Genomic DNA, 14,039 nt, shown 5'->3' on the forward strand with positions numbered 1-14,039 from the left:
CAGGCCCCCGCGTGCACGCCCGCCCCGCAGAGCTGTGGTCCCGAGGAGCCCGGGAGGGTTTGCACCTCTAGGGTAATCTCGGAGGGAAGGAAGGGCTTGGGGAGGGGAGGGGTGTCGTAGGTGCCATGACGGGGCCATGGGGGTGGCAGGGGGTAGACACGGCCTGGGGGTCGCTGGAGACCCGGGGGCAGGGCTCCAACCACAGCCCCTCCCTGGCCGGGCAGAGGCGAGGGCAGTGGTCCAGGAGCACCCCAAGTCGGGGCCTTGAAGACCAGGTCCAGTGCACCCACGTTTCTGGGAATTGACGAACTGCAGGAGGGAGACAACACTAAGGGGGCAGGAGCTGGGACCCTGGGGAGCAGCCGGGGCGTCGCACAGGCGCTGTGGGCAGGGAGTGGGTGAGGACCCCAGCCGGGCCTTCAAGGTGGAGTGGAGCGTCGGGAATTCAGGGGGGAGACGAGCAGACCTGTCATGGGACAGGGGCCTGGAATTCAGGGCGGAGACGAGCAGACCTGTCATGGGACAGGGGCCTGCGTGGGGAGCCGCTCGAGGGGCCGACAGGGAGATGGGAGCCAGGGGCTGCCCTTGGGGCGGGGGTGGGGCCGTGGGCGGGGGTGGGGCCGCCGTGGGTGGGCCACCGGCTCTCCAGGGAGGGGAGGTGCCGCCCGCCTTCAGGAGGCTCCACTAGGCCTGGAGACCAGCTGGTGCTGGCCGGGACGCAGGTGGACTTCAGAGCGGGCTGGGGTCTGCGTGCGCTCGGACCAGACAGGGCTGCCCCCCACACGCCCCGCCCCCATGCACCCCCACTGCATCGTGCTGTCCCCCCGCTGTCCACCCACTGTCCCCCTGCACTGTTTCCCCATGCACCCACTGCTGCGCCCCACTGTCCCCCATGCAGCCCCCCCTGTGCCCCCCCTGCTGTCCCCCTGCGTGCCCCCCATGCTGTCCCCCTGTGCCCCCACCCCGTGTCCCCACCCCGTGCAGCCCCCCTGCTGCCCCCCCGTACCCCCCCACCCCGCGCCCCCATGCAGCCCCCCGTGCGGTCCCCCCTGTGCAGTACCCCCCCGCGCCCCCACCCCGCACGCCCCTCACCAGATGTCCAGGATGAGCAGGGTGGCCACGATGGCGTACACGCCGTCGCTGAAGGCCTCCACGCGCTCCTTGCTCAGGGGCTCGTGGAGGTCAAAGGTGAGGAACTCCAGGCTCTGGGCGGGCAGCTCCCCTGGGCCTGCGGGGGCAGGGGAGGGGGTGGCTGAGGGTCTCCGCGCAGCCCAGCTCCTGGCCGCCCCGAGGAGGTGGGGAGGCACCCAGGGCCGACCTACGCAGAACCAGGGCTCGGGCAGTGGCCAGCCGTGCGGGGGCGTGGCCTTGGCCCTCACCAGGTAGGGCCTCCTCGGCACCCTGGGCCTCAGCCACAGGTAAGGCTGGGCGCGGCCGCGCGTTGGCCCCTCGCCCAGCCGCCACGGAGCCGGTCACCCGCCCCTGACCCACCTCGGAGCCGCTCCTGGCACCAGCGGGCGGCCTTGCCGACGTAGGGGAGGGCGATGACCAGCACGAGCAGCAGGTACGACTGCACAGAGATAGGCCTGGCGTCAGCGGGCGCCGGGTGGCATGGACCCCCAGTCCCAGGCCGCCGCCCACCCCAGCTGAGGGCCACCCTGAAACGACCTGCTCACGGGACCAAAGGAAACAGATAAACTGACGTCGTAACATTAACAACTTTTACATATCAAAGGACAGGATGTTATCAAGAAAGTGCAAAGGCATTCTGAAGAATGGGAGGAAATATCTGCAAATCCAGGAAAGCAGATGGACATGGCTCAGGCAGCTGGGCATCCGCCTAGCACACGGGAGGTCTGGGTCAGTTCCCACGTGCCTCCTAAAATGACGAGCAAGACTGTGCACAGGCAGGTGTGGCAAGATGATGCAAGGAAGAGATACAATGAGGAAACACAATAAGACACAACCAGCAGGGAGTGAGGTGGCTCAAGCGATTAGGTGCCTCCCTCCCACATGGGAAGTCCCGAGTTCAGTTTTTGGGGCCTCCTAAAAAGAAGATGAATAGACAACGAACAGACTCAGTGCAGAAGCAGACAGGAAGAGCAGAAAGCAAGCGCAAAACAAGGGGGGGAAATAATTTTAACACCCTTAAAAATATATATTAGCAAATCAAATAATGGTTTAAGATCCAGAACATATAAAGAACTTCTATGATGCAACAACAAAAAAGCAGCCCAATTGAAAAATGGGCCAAGGATGTAGACATTTTTCCAAAAAAGATACACATATAGCCAATAAGCACATGAAAAGATGCTCGACATCACAGACCATTAGGGAAATGCAAGCTGAAGCCACAGTGAGAAGCCACCTCACCCACAGGATGGCTGGATAGAGGCGATACGAGGAGGGACCCGCACACGTGCTGGTGGCACGTACATGGTGCAGCCACTGCGGAAAGCAGCATGGCGGTTCCTCAGAAAATTAGAGAACCACACCATCTCCCGATTTCTATCCCAGCTGTTCTCCCAGAGAACTGAAAATAAGTGCTCAAAACCAGCACTTACACACGAACGTTTGCAAGCGCCAAAGGGTGGAAGCAACTCCAATGTCTGCCGACCCAGGGCCTTATAAGCAAAGCGGAGTATCCCTGGCGTGTAAAGGAAAGGGATGAAGTGCTGACACTCGCCGCAAGGCGGGTGAACCTTGACGGCGTCGTGTCGAGTGTGTGGCACAAGGGCACAGCTGTGATTCCATTTGTGCTGTCCAGCAAGTCGAGACAGAACTGGCTGCTGGTTCCCAGGGGTGGGGGGCGGGTGGAGAGGGGCTGCTTGGTGGGCACGGGGTTCCCTTCTGGGGTGGTGGAAACATTCTAGAGGTAGACAGCGGTGGTGGCTGCACAAAATGTGAAGGCGCTCAATGCCACTGCACAACGGTAAAATCTGTTTTGTGAATTTTACAACAAAGAATAAATAGGGAGGGGCCAGCAGGCTGTGTCCTGGGTCCTGATGTGGCCACAGCGGAAAGCTGCTCCGTGTCTTTCCAGGAAGGTCTGCAACTGCGCTCGAGCAGCGCCTCTCCCAGAGGCTTCTCGGGGTGCCCTGCTAAAAGGCACGGCTGGCCCTGGGGGAGGCCCTCTGCCCTCCACGTGTTCCACATCCACGGGAGGCGGGTGGGATGGATGGACCCAGGCTTTTTTATTTAAAAGAGCAGCTTTTTATTGAATGTTACGAGGCTTGGTCAGAAAGTCCAGAGCCCGTGTCCTCGTGGGCCTCCTTAGTCTCCTTTCTCCTTAGCTGGAGCAGTGCCCACTGCTGCCCAGGCCTTGTCCCCCAGGCTGGCCTGTCCCTCAGGCCGGCCTGCCTCCGAGGCCTCCCCAGGCCCGCCTGCCCCCCAGGCCTGCCTACCCTAATGCTGCAGATGAGCTTCCGGGGGTGATGTTGGCCAGAGACTGTAAACGCCCTTGTCCAGAAGGCTCTGCCTACACCAGCTGCTTTGGGAGGGCATCGGTCTTACCCTGCGTGCCGGCATCCTCGTCGTCGTGAACGAGAAGAGGCAGGCAAGGGCAGAGGGAGGCTATGGGGTGCGCCAGCGCCGGCAGGCGGCTGCCAGGGCCGAGGTGGTCGCCGCAGGAGGCAGGACCAGTCTCCTTGGAAGCTCCATGCCCTTTAGCAGGGGCTGCAGAGTGCGGCCAGAGGCTGGTGTTTCCACAGCCTGTGGTTTTTCTGTCACACACGTCGTTCCACAGCATGTATAAGGGTCGCCATGCAAGGCAGGTGTGGAAAGAACATGCCACCAGGAGATGCACGGCCAAGCACCTCCAACTGCAGAGCAGGACGGAAGGCACCAGTGGACCCGGGTAAGGGGCGCTGAGCCCCAAGGGGAGGTGGTGGCAGCTGGCAGCTGGGCCGAAGTGTGAAGAAGCTGGGCGAGCCGGGAGGACTCGGGCAGAGGGTGCTGGGCGACGGAAGCTGGACTGAGGGGTCGCAGCTGCCCGCAGAGGCCTCAGGCTGGGGCTGTGACCAAGGGCGGAGGCGCACGTCCAGGGAAGGGCAGGCGGCCTGGCAGGGCGGCAATGGGAGGGGACGCTGAGGTTCGATGGGCTTTCCCCTGATGGCCATGGTGTGAGCATCTTTCATATGCTCGTGGCCATTTATAGAGCTTCCTTAGAGAAATGTCTATTTAAGTCCTGGGCCCCTTTTACAGTTGGATTGTCTTTTTGTTGTTCATTTCTGGAGTTCTTTATATATTTTTCATACTAGACCCTTATCAGATATATGGTTTTAAAATACCCTCTCCCATTCCTTAAGTTGTCTTTTCACTTTTTTCTTTAGGAGGTACCAGGGACTGAACCCTTGTACATGGGAAGCAGGTGCTCAGCCACGAGCTATACCCACTCCCCTCTTTCCCATTTCTTAATAATGTCCTTTAATGCACAGGCATTTTCAAGTTTGATGAAGTCCAATTTGTCTATTTTTCCTTTTTTGTTCATGCTTTTGGTGTAAACGCTAAGAATCCACTGTCTAATACAAGATCCTGAAGACATTTCCCTCTGTTTTCTCCTAAGAGTTTTATATTTTTAGCTATTATATTTTAGGTCATTGGCCTATTCTGAATAAGTTTTTGTATATGGTGTGAGATAGGGATCCACATTCTTTCTTTTGCGTGTGGATTTCCAGTTTTCCCAACATCATTTGTTGAAGACACTATTCGTTTTTGATACAGCAAACTTGTCAAAACTCAATTGGCCATAGATGTGTGCTTTATCTCTTCTCAATTCTACTCCATTGGTCTACAGATCTGTCCTTGTGCCAGTACCATGCTATTTTGATTATTAGAGCTTTGTGATGTCTTGAAATTGGGCTGTGTGTGTCCTCCAAGCTTACTCTTTTTAAAGATGTTTTTGGTTATTTGGGCTCTTTGGTACTTCCATATGAATTTGATGATTAGTATTTCCATTTCTGCGAAGATGGCTGTTAGAATTTATTTTTTTCAGGAGGTACCGGAGAATGAACCCAGGACCTTGTACATGGGAAGCAGGCACCCAACCACTGAGCTACATCTGCTCCCCCATGAGAGTTGGTTTATTTGCTTGTTTTGTTTTTAGGAGGTACCAGGGATCAAAACTGGAACCGCATACGTGGGAAGCAGGTGCTCAACCACTGGAGCTACATCCATTTCTGGTTGTCAGAATTTTGATTGGGATTGTGTTGAATCTGTAAATCATTTTGGGTAGTATTGACTTATTAAAAATATCTAGTGCTTCGATCTATGAACGTGGAGTATCTTTCCATTTATTTAGGTATTTAATTTCTTTCAGGAATGATCTGCAGTTTTCCAGGTACAAGTCCTTTACATCCTTGATTAGATTTATTCCTAGATATTTCATTCTTTTAGTTACTATTGTAAATGGAATTGTTTTCTTGATTTCCTTTTTGAATTGTTAATTACTGGTATATAGAAACCCAACTAATTGTTGATCTGGTACCCTGCCACTTTGCTGAATTCATTAATTAGCTCTAGTAGCTTTCTTGTAGATTCTTCAGGATTTTCTATGTAGAGACCATACATTGGCAAGTTTTAATTTCTTCCTTTCCAATTTGAATATGTTTTATTTCTTTATCTTGCCTAAGTGCCCTGGCTAGCTCGTCCAGTACAATATTGAATAGCAGTGGTGAAAGTGGGCATCTTTGTCTTGTTCCTTATCTTAGGGCAGGCTTCTTAACCTTTTTTGTTCCACGGACCCCTTTGCCAGTCAGGTGAACACCATGGAGCCCTTACGAAGTCCACACTACACTGAGTATTACTTAATAAATACTCCTGCACCAACATGTCCCCACAAGAATAACATTGTTCTGAATTTCAGTTCAAGCTCATGGGCTCCTTGCTAAGAACCTGTCTTAGGGAGAAAGTCTTCAGTTTTTCACTGTTGAGTAGGAGGTTAGCTGTGGGTTTTTCATAAATCCCTTTATCATGTTGAGGCAGTTCTGTACTTTTCCTAGATTTCTGAATGTTTTTATCCATAAAGGGTGCTGGAGTTTTTTCAATTGCCTTTTCTGCAATTGAAATGATCATCTGATCTACTGAGATGACCCTGTCATGTTTTTTTTTTTCTTTCATTCTGTTAATGTGCTGTTACATTGACTGGCTTCCTTATATTGAGCCATCCTTGCATTCCTGAAATAAATCCCACTTTTCCATGGTGTATAACCCTTTTAATGTGCAGTTGGGTTCAGTTTGCTAGTATTTGTTGAGGATTTTTGCTTCTATACTCACAAGGGTTATTGGACTATAATTTTCTTCTCCTGTACTGGCTTTGGTATCAGGGTAATCCTGGCCTCATAGAATGAATTAGAAAGTAATCCCTTCTTTTCAATTTTTGGGAAAAATTATAGAAAGATTGATGTTAATTCTTCTTTGAATGTTTGGGAAAATTCACCAGTGAAGTCATCTGGTCCTGGACTTTTTTTGTTGGGAGATTTTTAAAAAATATCTTCAAATTTTATTTTATTTTATTTTATTTTATTTTATTTTATTTTATTTTATTTATTTTAAAGATTTATTTATTTATTTAAATTCCCCCCCTCCCCTGGTTGTCTGTTCTTGGTGTCTATTTGCTGCGTCTTGTCTCTTTTGTCCGCTTCTGTTGTCGTCAGCGGCACGGGAAGTGTGGGCGGCGCCATTCCTGGGCAGGCTGCTCTCTCTTTTCACGCTGGGCGGCTTTCCTCACGGGCGCACTCCTTGCGCGTGGGGCTGCCCCACGCGGGGGACACCCTTGCGTGGCACGGCACTCCTTGCGCGCATCAGCGCTGCGCATGGCCAGCTCCACACGGGTCAAGGAGGCCCGGGGTTTGAACCGCGGACCTCCCATATGGTAGACGGACGCCCTAACCACTGGGCCAAAGTCCGTTTCCCTATTTTATTTTATTTTAAAATTTATTTCTCTCCCCTTCCTCCCCCCCACCCCCAGTTGTCTGTTCTCTGTGTCCATTCACTGTGTGTTCTTCTGTGACTGCTTCTATCCTTCTCAGCAGTACCGGGAATCTGTGTTTCTTTTTGTTGCATCATCTTGTTGTGTCAGCTCTCTGTGTGTGCGGCACCATTCCTGGGCAGGCTGCACTTTCTTCTGCACTGGGCAGCTCTCCTTATGGGGCACACTCCTTGTGCGTGGGACTCCCCTACACAGGGGACACCCCTGCGTGGCACGGCACTCATTGTGCGCATCAGCACTGCACATGGGCCAGTTCCACATGGGTCAAGGAGGCCCGGGGCTTGAACCCTGGACCTCCCATGTGGTAGGCGGATGCCCCATCCATTGGGCCAAGTCCGCTTCCCATATTCAAATTTTAATGCATACATAGTTTAACATTTCGGTTAAAAATTTTAATTTGAAAAAAAGAAAAGGGCTCAAATACAGAAGAAGTGCTTCCCTTACATCACTTCCAATTACATCAGAAATGTAAATTTTCTACCCAGTTTGCCTCTATGACTCAAACCAAAGGACGTGGATAGTTATATTCTGAAATTTATAAAGGACCAAAAATAGGAATACATATCCAGTCCATTTGAAAATGATACGGTTTTGGCTTCAGAATTATATCTTAAAGGTTGTAAATGGCCAGTTTATGAGGCTTTTGCAAACCTGAGTAATCCGCCAGGTTTATGACATGAAAGAAGAAAGAAAAAAGATTACAGTACATTTTCCATTTTGAATAACTATTCAATGGTTATTAGGTTTATCTCGCTATGTGAATTAGATTATTAATGTGACTTTTTAGAACTTTTAGTAATTTACAGTACTTGTTTATTAAAAGTGTGTTTTTAAATTAAAAATTACACTGAGTAAAATTATAAAATTTTAGGCATTTAACTGAAATTTAAATCTTAGGGTACAAGAGGAAGTTTTATAAAAATGGCACAAAAGGCTAGCACATCATGCCTGGACATGCTTCCTTCTGAGTGTGCTTTTTGAGTGTCTATTTGGGGCGGGGTAGGGGGAGTGATATTGGGCAGCTTGCTCACAGACTCAAACCTCCTCAGATATTACTGAATGATATGCTAACATGCTGAAATCATGAAGCAGTAAGTGTATAGTAGAAGTTCAAAACAAACATGCATGTCATCATATAGGGCTCCCATACATCTCCCCACCACCAATCCCTTGCATTGTTGTAAACATTTGTTACAAACTATGAAAGAGCATTGTCAAAATATTATTACTGACTATAGCAAATAGCTTATATTTGGTGTATTTTTCCCCAACCCACCTGATTATTAAAATCCTATATTAGTATTATCTATTTGTTATAGTGAGAGAATGTTCTCATATTTTTCCTGTAAACCATGTACATCATCTACCACTGGATTGTGTTATACAGTCCCATGCTTTGTATAATTCATTCAAAGTGTACACTCAGTGGCTCTCACTTTCATCAGAGTTATGCTGTCATCACCTCTGTTAATTTTAGAATGTTTTCATTTACTCCAAAAGGAAAAATCCCCATACCTCCTTATACCTCCTATTGTTGTCCCTTAGAATTGATATATTTGCCAGTGCTGCAAAAATATTATAATATTCCTGTGAACTATTGTCCATAAATTACATTAATTGTAAGTTTCCCATTTATCATCATATTCTTAATACTAAGTAAGAGAACATTCTAATATTTATCCTATTAATCACAATCTTCATCCACTACCAAAATCACTTTGTTATACAGCCACTAGATTATCCACTAGCTTTCTTTCAATCGACATTAATCTCCCTAGACTATCCATTACACTTACTATTAGGTGTTACTATCAATTCCATTTCCCCACATATACAATCCACGTTATTAAACATTCTACATACATTCACCATCAGATCCCATTCTCAACCCATATTCTATCTCCTAGTAACCTGTACTCTAGAGTTTATCTCTGAGTTTACTCATCATATTTAATTCATACTAGTGAGACCATGCAATAGTTTGTCCTTTTCTGTCTGGCTTGCTTCAATCAACAATGTCCTCCAGGTTCATCCATGTTGTCATGTGCTCTACCACTTCATTTCTGCTTACAGCTGCGTAATAGTCCATCATGTGAATACACCACAGTTTGTTTATCCACTCATCTGTTGATGGACACCTGGGTTGTTTCCAACTTTCGGCAATCATGAATAATGCCACTATGAACTTCAGTGTGCAGATGTCTGCTCGTGTCACTGCTCTCAGTTCTTCTGGGTATAGACCCAGTAGTGGTACTACAGGTCACATGGCAAGTCTATATTCAACTTCTTCAGGAACCGCCAAGCAGTCCTCCACAGTGGCTGGATGATTCTGCATTCCCACCAACAGTGAATAAGTGTTCCTTTCTCTCCACATTCTCCCCAACACTTGTAGTTCTCTTGTCTTTTTACTAGTGGCCATTCTGATAGGTGTGAAATGATATCTCATTGTAGTTCTGATTTGCGTTTCCCTAATCATTAGTGATGTTGAGCATTTCTTCATGTTCTTTGTGCCATTTGTATTTCTTCTTTGGACAAATGTCAATTCAAGCCTTTCCCCCACATTTTAATTGGGTCATTTTGTTTTTTTATTGTTGAGTTGCAACATCTCTTTATATATCCTGGATATTAAACCCTTAACAGATATGTGATTTCCGAATATTTTCTTCCATTGAGTTGACTGCCTTTTCACCCTTTTGACAAAGTCCTGGAAAGTGCCAAAGTGTTTAATTTTCAGGAGGTCCCATTTGTCTATTTTTTCTTTTGTTGCATGTGCTTTGGATGTAAGGTCCAAGAAACCACCACTTACTACAAGGTCTTTAAGATGTTTCCCTACATTTTCTTCTAGTAGTTTTATGGTCCTGACTTTTATATTTAGGTTTTTGATTGAGTTTGAGTTGATTTTTGTATAGGGAGTGAGATAGGGGTCCTCTTTCAGTTACAGATACCCAGTTGTCCCAGCACCATTTGTTGAAGAGACGGTTTTGTGCCATTAACATTAACTTGGTAGGTTTGTCAAAAACCAGTTGACTGTACATGTGAGGGTTTATTTCTGGATTCTCAATTCTATTCCACTGATCGATGTATCTATCTGTATGCCAGTACCAGCTGTTCTGACCACTGTAGCTTTGAAATACGTTTTAAGATCAGGCAGTGAAATTCCTCCCCCACCGCTCTTCTTTCTTAGAATACCTTTGGCTATTCAGATGTACTTTCTCTTCCAAGTGAATTTGGTAATTGCCTTTTCTAATTCTGTAAAGTAAGCTGTTGGGATTTTGATGGCTATTGCATTGAATCTATATATTTTTTTTAAATAATTGTAAAAAATTATTTAGATTTATTTATTTAATTCTCCCCCCCCGCCCCCCCACCCTGGTTGTCTGTTCTCCGTGTCTATTTACTGCGTCTTCTTTGTCCACTTCTGTTGTCAGCGGCACGGGAATCTGTGTTTCTTTTTGTTGCGTCATCTTGCTGTGTCAACTCTCCGTGTGTGCGGCACCATTCCTGGGCAGGCTGCACTTTCTTTTGCGCCGGGTAGCTCTCCTTAAGGGGCGCACTCCTTGATGTGGGGCTCCCCTACTCAGGGACACCCCTGCGTGGCAGGGCACTCCTTGTGTGCATCAGCACTGCACATGGGCCAGCTCCACACGGGTCAAGGAGGCCCGGGGTTTGAACCGCGGACCTCCCATGTGGTAGGTGGACGTCCTAACCACTGGGCCAAGTCCGCCACCCTATAAATCATTTTGAGTAAGATTAACATCTTCACGGTATTTAGTCTTCCAATTCATGAACATGGAGTGTCTTTCCATTTGTTGAGTCTTTTAAAAATTTCTTTTAGCATTGTTTTGTAGTTTTCTGCATATAGGTCCTGTACTTCATTGGTTAAATTAATTCCTAGGTATTTGAGTGTTTTTGTTGCTATTGAAAATGGAATTTTTCCTAATTTCCTCCTGAGATTGTTCAGTACTAGTTTACAAAAACATTACCGATTTTTGGATGTTGATCTTGTATCCTGCCACTTTGCTGAACTCATTTATTAGCTCAAGTAGCTTTGTCATGAATACTTCAGGATTTTGTAAGTGTAGAATAACGTCATCTGCAAATAGTGAGAGTTTTACTTCTTCTTTTCCTATTTGGATGCGTTTAATTTTTTTTCTTGTCTAATTGCCCTAGCTAGAACTTCTAGTACAATATTGAATAACAGTGGTGACAGTGGGCATCCTTGTCTTGTTCCTGATCTTAGAGGGAAAGCTTTCAATCTTTCCCCATTCAGTATGATGTTAGCTATAGGTTTGTTTTTTTTTTGTTTTTTTTTTAAAGATTTATTTATTTATTTATTTAATTCCCCTCCCCCGGTTGTCTGTTTTCTGTGTCTTTTTGCTGCGTCTTGTTTCTTTGTCCGCTTCTGTTGTCGTCAGCGGCACGGGAAGTGTGGGCGGCGCCATTCTTCGGCAGGCTGCTCCCTCCTTTGCGCTGGGCGGCTCTCCTTATGGGTGCACTCCTTGCGCGTGGGGCTCCCCTACGCGGGGGACACCCCTGTGTAGCACGGCACTCCTTGCACGCATCAGCACTGCGCATGGGCCAGCTCCACACGGGTCAAGGAGGCCCGGGGCTTGAACCGCGGACCTCCCATGTGGTAGACGGACGCCCTAACCACTGGGCCAAAGTCCGTTTCCCTATAGGTTTTTTATATATGCCTTTTAGATATTCTATTCCTATTTTTTGAAGTGTTTTCTATTTATCAAAAAACAATGTTGTGTTTTGTCGAATGCTTTTTCTGCATTGATTGAGATTATCTTGTGCTTTTTCCTTCAATTTGTTAATGTGGTGTATTATGTTGATTGATTTTCTTATGTTGAACCAGACTTGCATGCCAGGAATTAATCTCAGTTGGTCATGATGTATGAGTCTTTTTTTTTTTTTTTTAATCCCCACTCCCCTTTGTGGCTTTTTGCATGCTGTCAGCTCTCTGTGTCCATTTGCTGTGCACTCTTCTGTGTTTTTTGCTTGTCTCCCCTTTTTCTTTTCTTTTCTTTTTGATTGTGTCTCCTTGCTGAGTTGGCTCACCACAGCTCCTGTGGGCTGAGCAGCTCTCTGTGGTGTGCTGGTGAGCCTGCCTTCACAAGGAGGCCCCAGGACTCAAACCCAGGGCCTCCCTTATGACAGATGGGAGCCCAACTGATTGAGTCACAGCCGCTTCCCATATAAGTCTTTTGATATGCTGTTGGATTTGATTTGCAAGTATTTTGTTAAGAATTTCTGCATCTATGTTCAATAGATTGGTCTGCAATTTTCTTTCCTTGTAGTATCTTCATCTGGCTTTGGTATAGGGTGATATTGGCTTCAAAAAATGTTTTGGGTAATTTTCCTTCCTCTTCAATTTTCTGGAAGAGTTTAAACAGGATTGGAATTAATTCTTTTCAAAATGCTTGGTAGAATTCACCAGTGAAGCCATCTGGTCCAGAACTTTCCTTTGCTGGGAGATTTTTGATGACAGACTTGATCTCTTTAAATGTGGTTGGTTTGTTAAGTTCTTGTATTTCTTATAGTGTCAGTGTAGGTTGACTGTGCATTTCTAGGAATTTGTCTATTTCATCTAGGTTATCTAGTTTGTTGGCATATAGTTTCTTATAATATCTTATGATTCTTTTTATTTTTGTGGGGTAAGTATTAACTTCTCCCCCTTTCATTTCTGATTGTACTTGCACCTTCTCGCTCTCTCTCTCTCTTTCTCTCTTTCTCTCGTTAGTCTAGCTAGGGTTTTGTTAATTTTATTGATCTTTTCAAAGAACCAGCTTTTGGATTTGTTGATTTTCTCTAATGTTCATTTTTTGTTCTTGATTTCATTTATTTCTATTCTCATCTTTATTATTTCTTTCCTTCTGCTTGCTTTGGCATTAGTTTGCTGTTCTTCTTCTAGTTTCTCTAGTTGTTCACTTAAGTCTTAGAGTTTAGCTCTTTCTTCTTTTTTAATATAGGCATTTAGGGCTATAAATTTCTCTCTCAAGACTGCCTTTGCTGTGTCCCATAAGTTTTGATAAGTTATGTTCTCATTTTTATTTGTCTCAATATATTTACTGATTTCATTTGCAATTTCTTCTTTGACCCACTGATTATTTAGGAGTTATTGCTCTGCCTCCACATATTTGCAAATTCAGTTTTTTCCTATTATTGATTTCCAGTTTCATTCCATTATGATCTGAGAAGGTGCTTTGTATAATTTCAGTCTTTTTATATTTATTGAGAGCTGCAATGTGCCATAACATGTGGTCTATCCTGGAGAAAGATCCATGGGCACTTAAGAAGACTGCATACCCACTGAGTTGGATGCAGTGTTCTGTATATGTCTGTTACGTCTAACTCATTTATCATATTGTTCAAGTTCTCTGTTTCCTTGTTGATCTTCTGTCTAGTTGTTTTATCTACCCATGTGAGTGGGGGTCACATCATTACCCAACAACTGTCTCCAACAATTATTGTAGAGATGTCTATTTCTCCCTTCAGTTTTCCCAGAGTTTGTCTCCTGTATACTGGGGGTCCCTAGTTAGGTGCCTAGATATTCATGACTGTTATATATTCCTGGTGGATTGTCCCTTTTATTAACATATAATGGCCTTCTGTATCTCTTATAACTTTATTTTGCATTTAAAGTTTGGTTTGTCTGGTATTAGTATAGCTACCCCTGCTCTTTTTTGGTTATTTTTCACATGGAGTATCCTTTTCTAAGCTTTCGTTTTCACTTGGTTTGTATCCCTGGGTCTAAGGTGAGTTTCTTGTAAGCAGCATATGGGTAGTCCATTTTTTTTCTCCCATTCTGTCAGCCTGTATCTTTTGATTGGGGAATTTAATCCATTCATATTCAAGGATATTACTGTAAATGCACTATTTACTTCCACTGTTTTATTTTTTGGTTTTCATACGTCATATATCTTTGTCTGTCTTGTTACTCTTTTGGTTATCCTTTCTGCTATTTTTTCTTTTATACTGTCCTCCAAGCCTGTCTCTCCTGTCTTTTTCTTTCAGGTTCTAAAGGTTCCTTAATATTTCCTGCAAA

The 14,039-nt window shown here is 46.0% G+C and overlaps 1 protein-coding gene across 3 annotated transcripts in view; it reads right to left on the minus strand.

Moving 5' to 3' along the window:
- The window catches only part of TMEM175 (transmembrane protein 175), a 71,043-nt gene that overhangs the window by 1,223 nt on the left and 55,781 nt on the right, over positions 1-14,039 (minus strand). For all 3 annotated transcript variants that reach the window (XM_058301909.1, XM_058301914.1, XM_058301905.2), the window contains 2 exons: positions 1,492-1,570; positions 1,093-1,228 (listed from right to left, as the gene is read on the minus strand). In XM_058301909.1, the coding sequence (XP_058157892.1) occupies positions 1,093-1,228; positions 1,492-1,570 (215 nt within the window). The remainder of the gene's footprint in view (positions 1-1,092; positions 1,229-1,491; positions 1,571-14,039) is intronic.

This window comes from Dasypus novemcinctus, chromosome 1 (assembly GCF_030445035.2).
Source record: "Dasypus novemcinctus isolate mDasNov1 chromosome 1, mDasNov1.1.hap2, whole genome shotgun sequence".
Taxonomy (NCBI): Eukaryota; Metazoa; Chordata; class Mammalia; order Cingulata; family Dasypodidae; genus Dasypus; species Dasypus novemcinctus.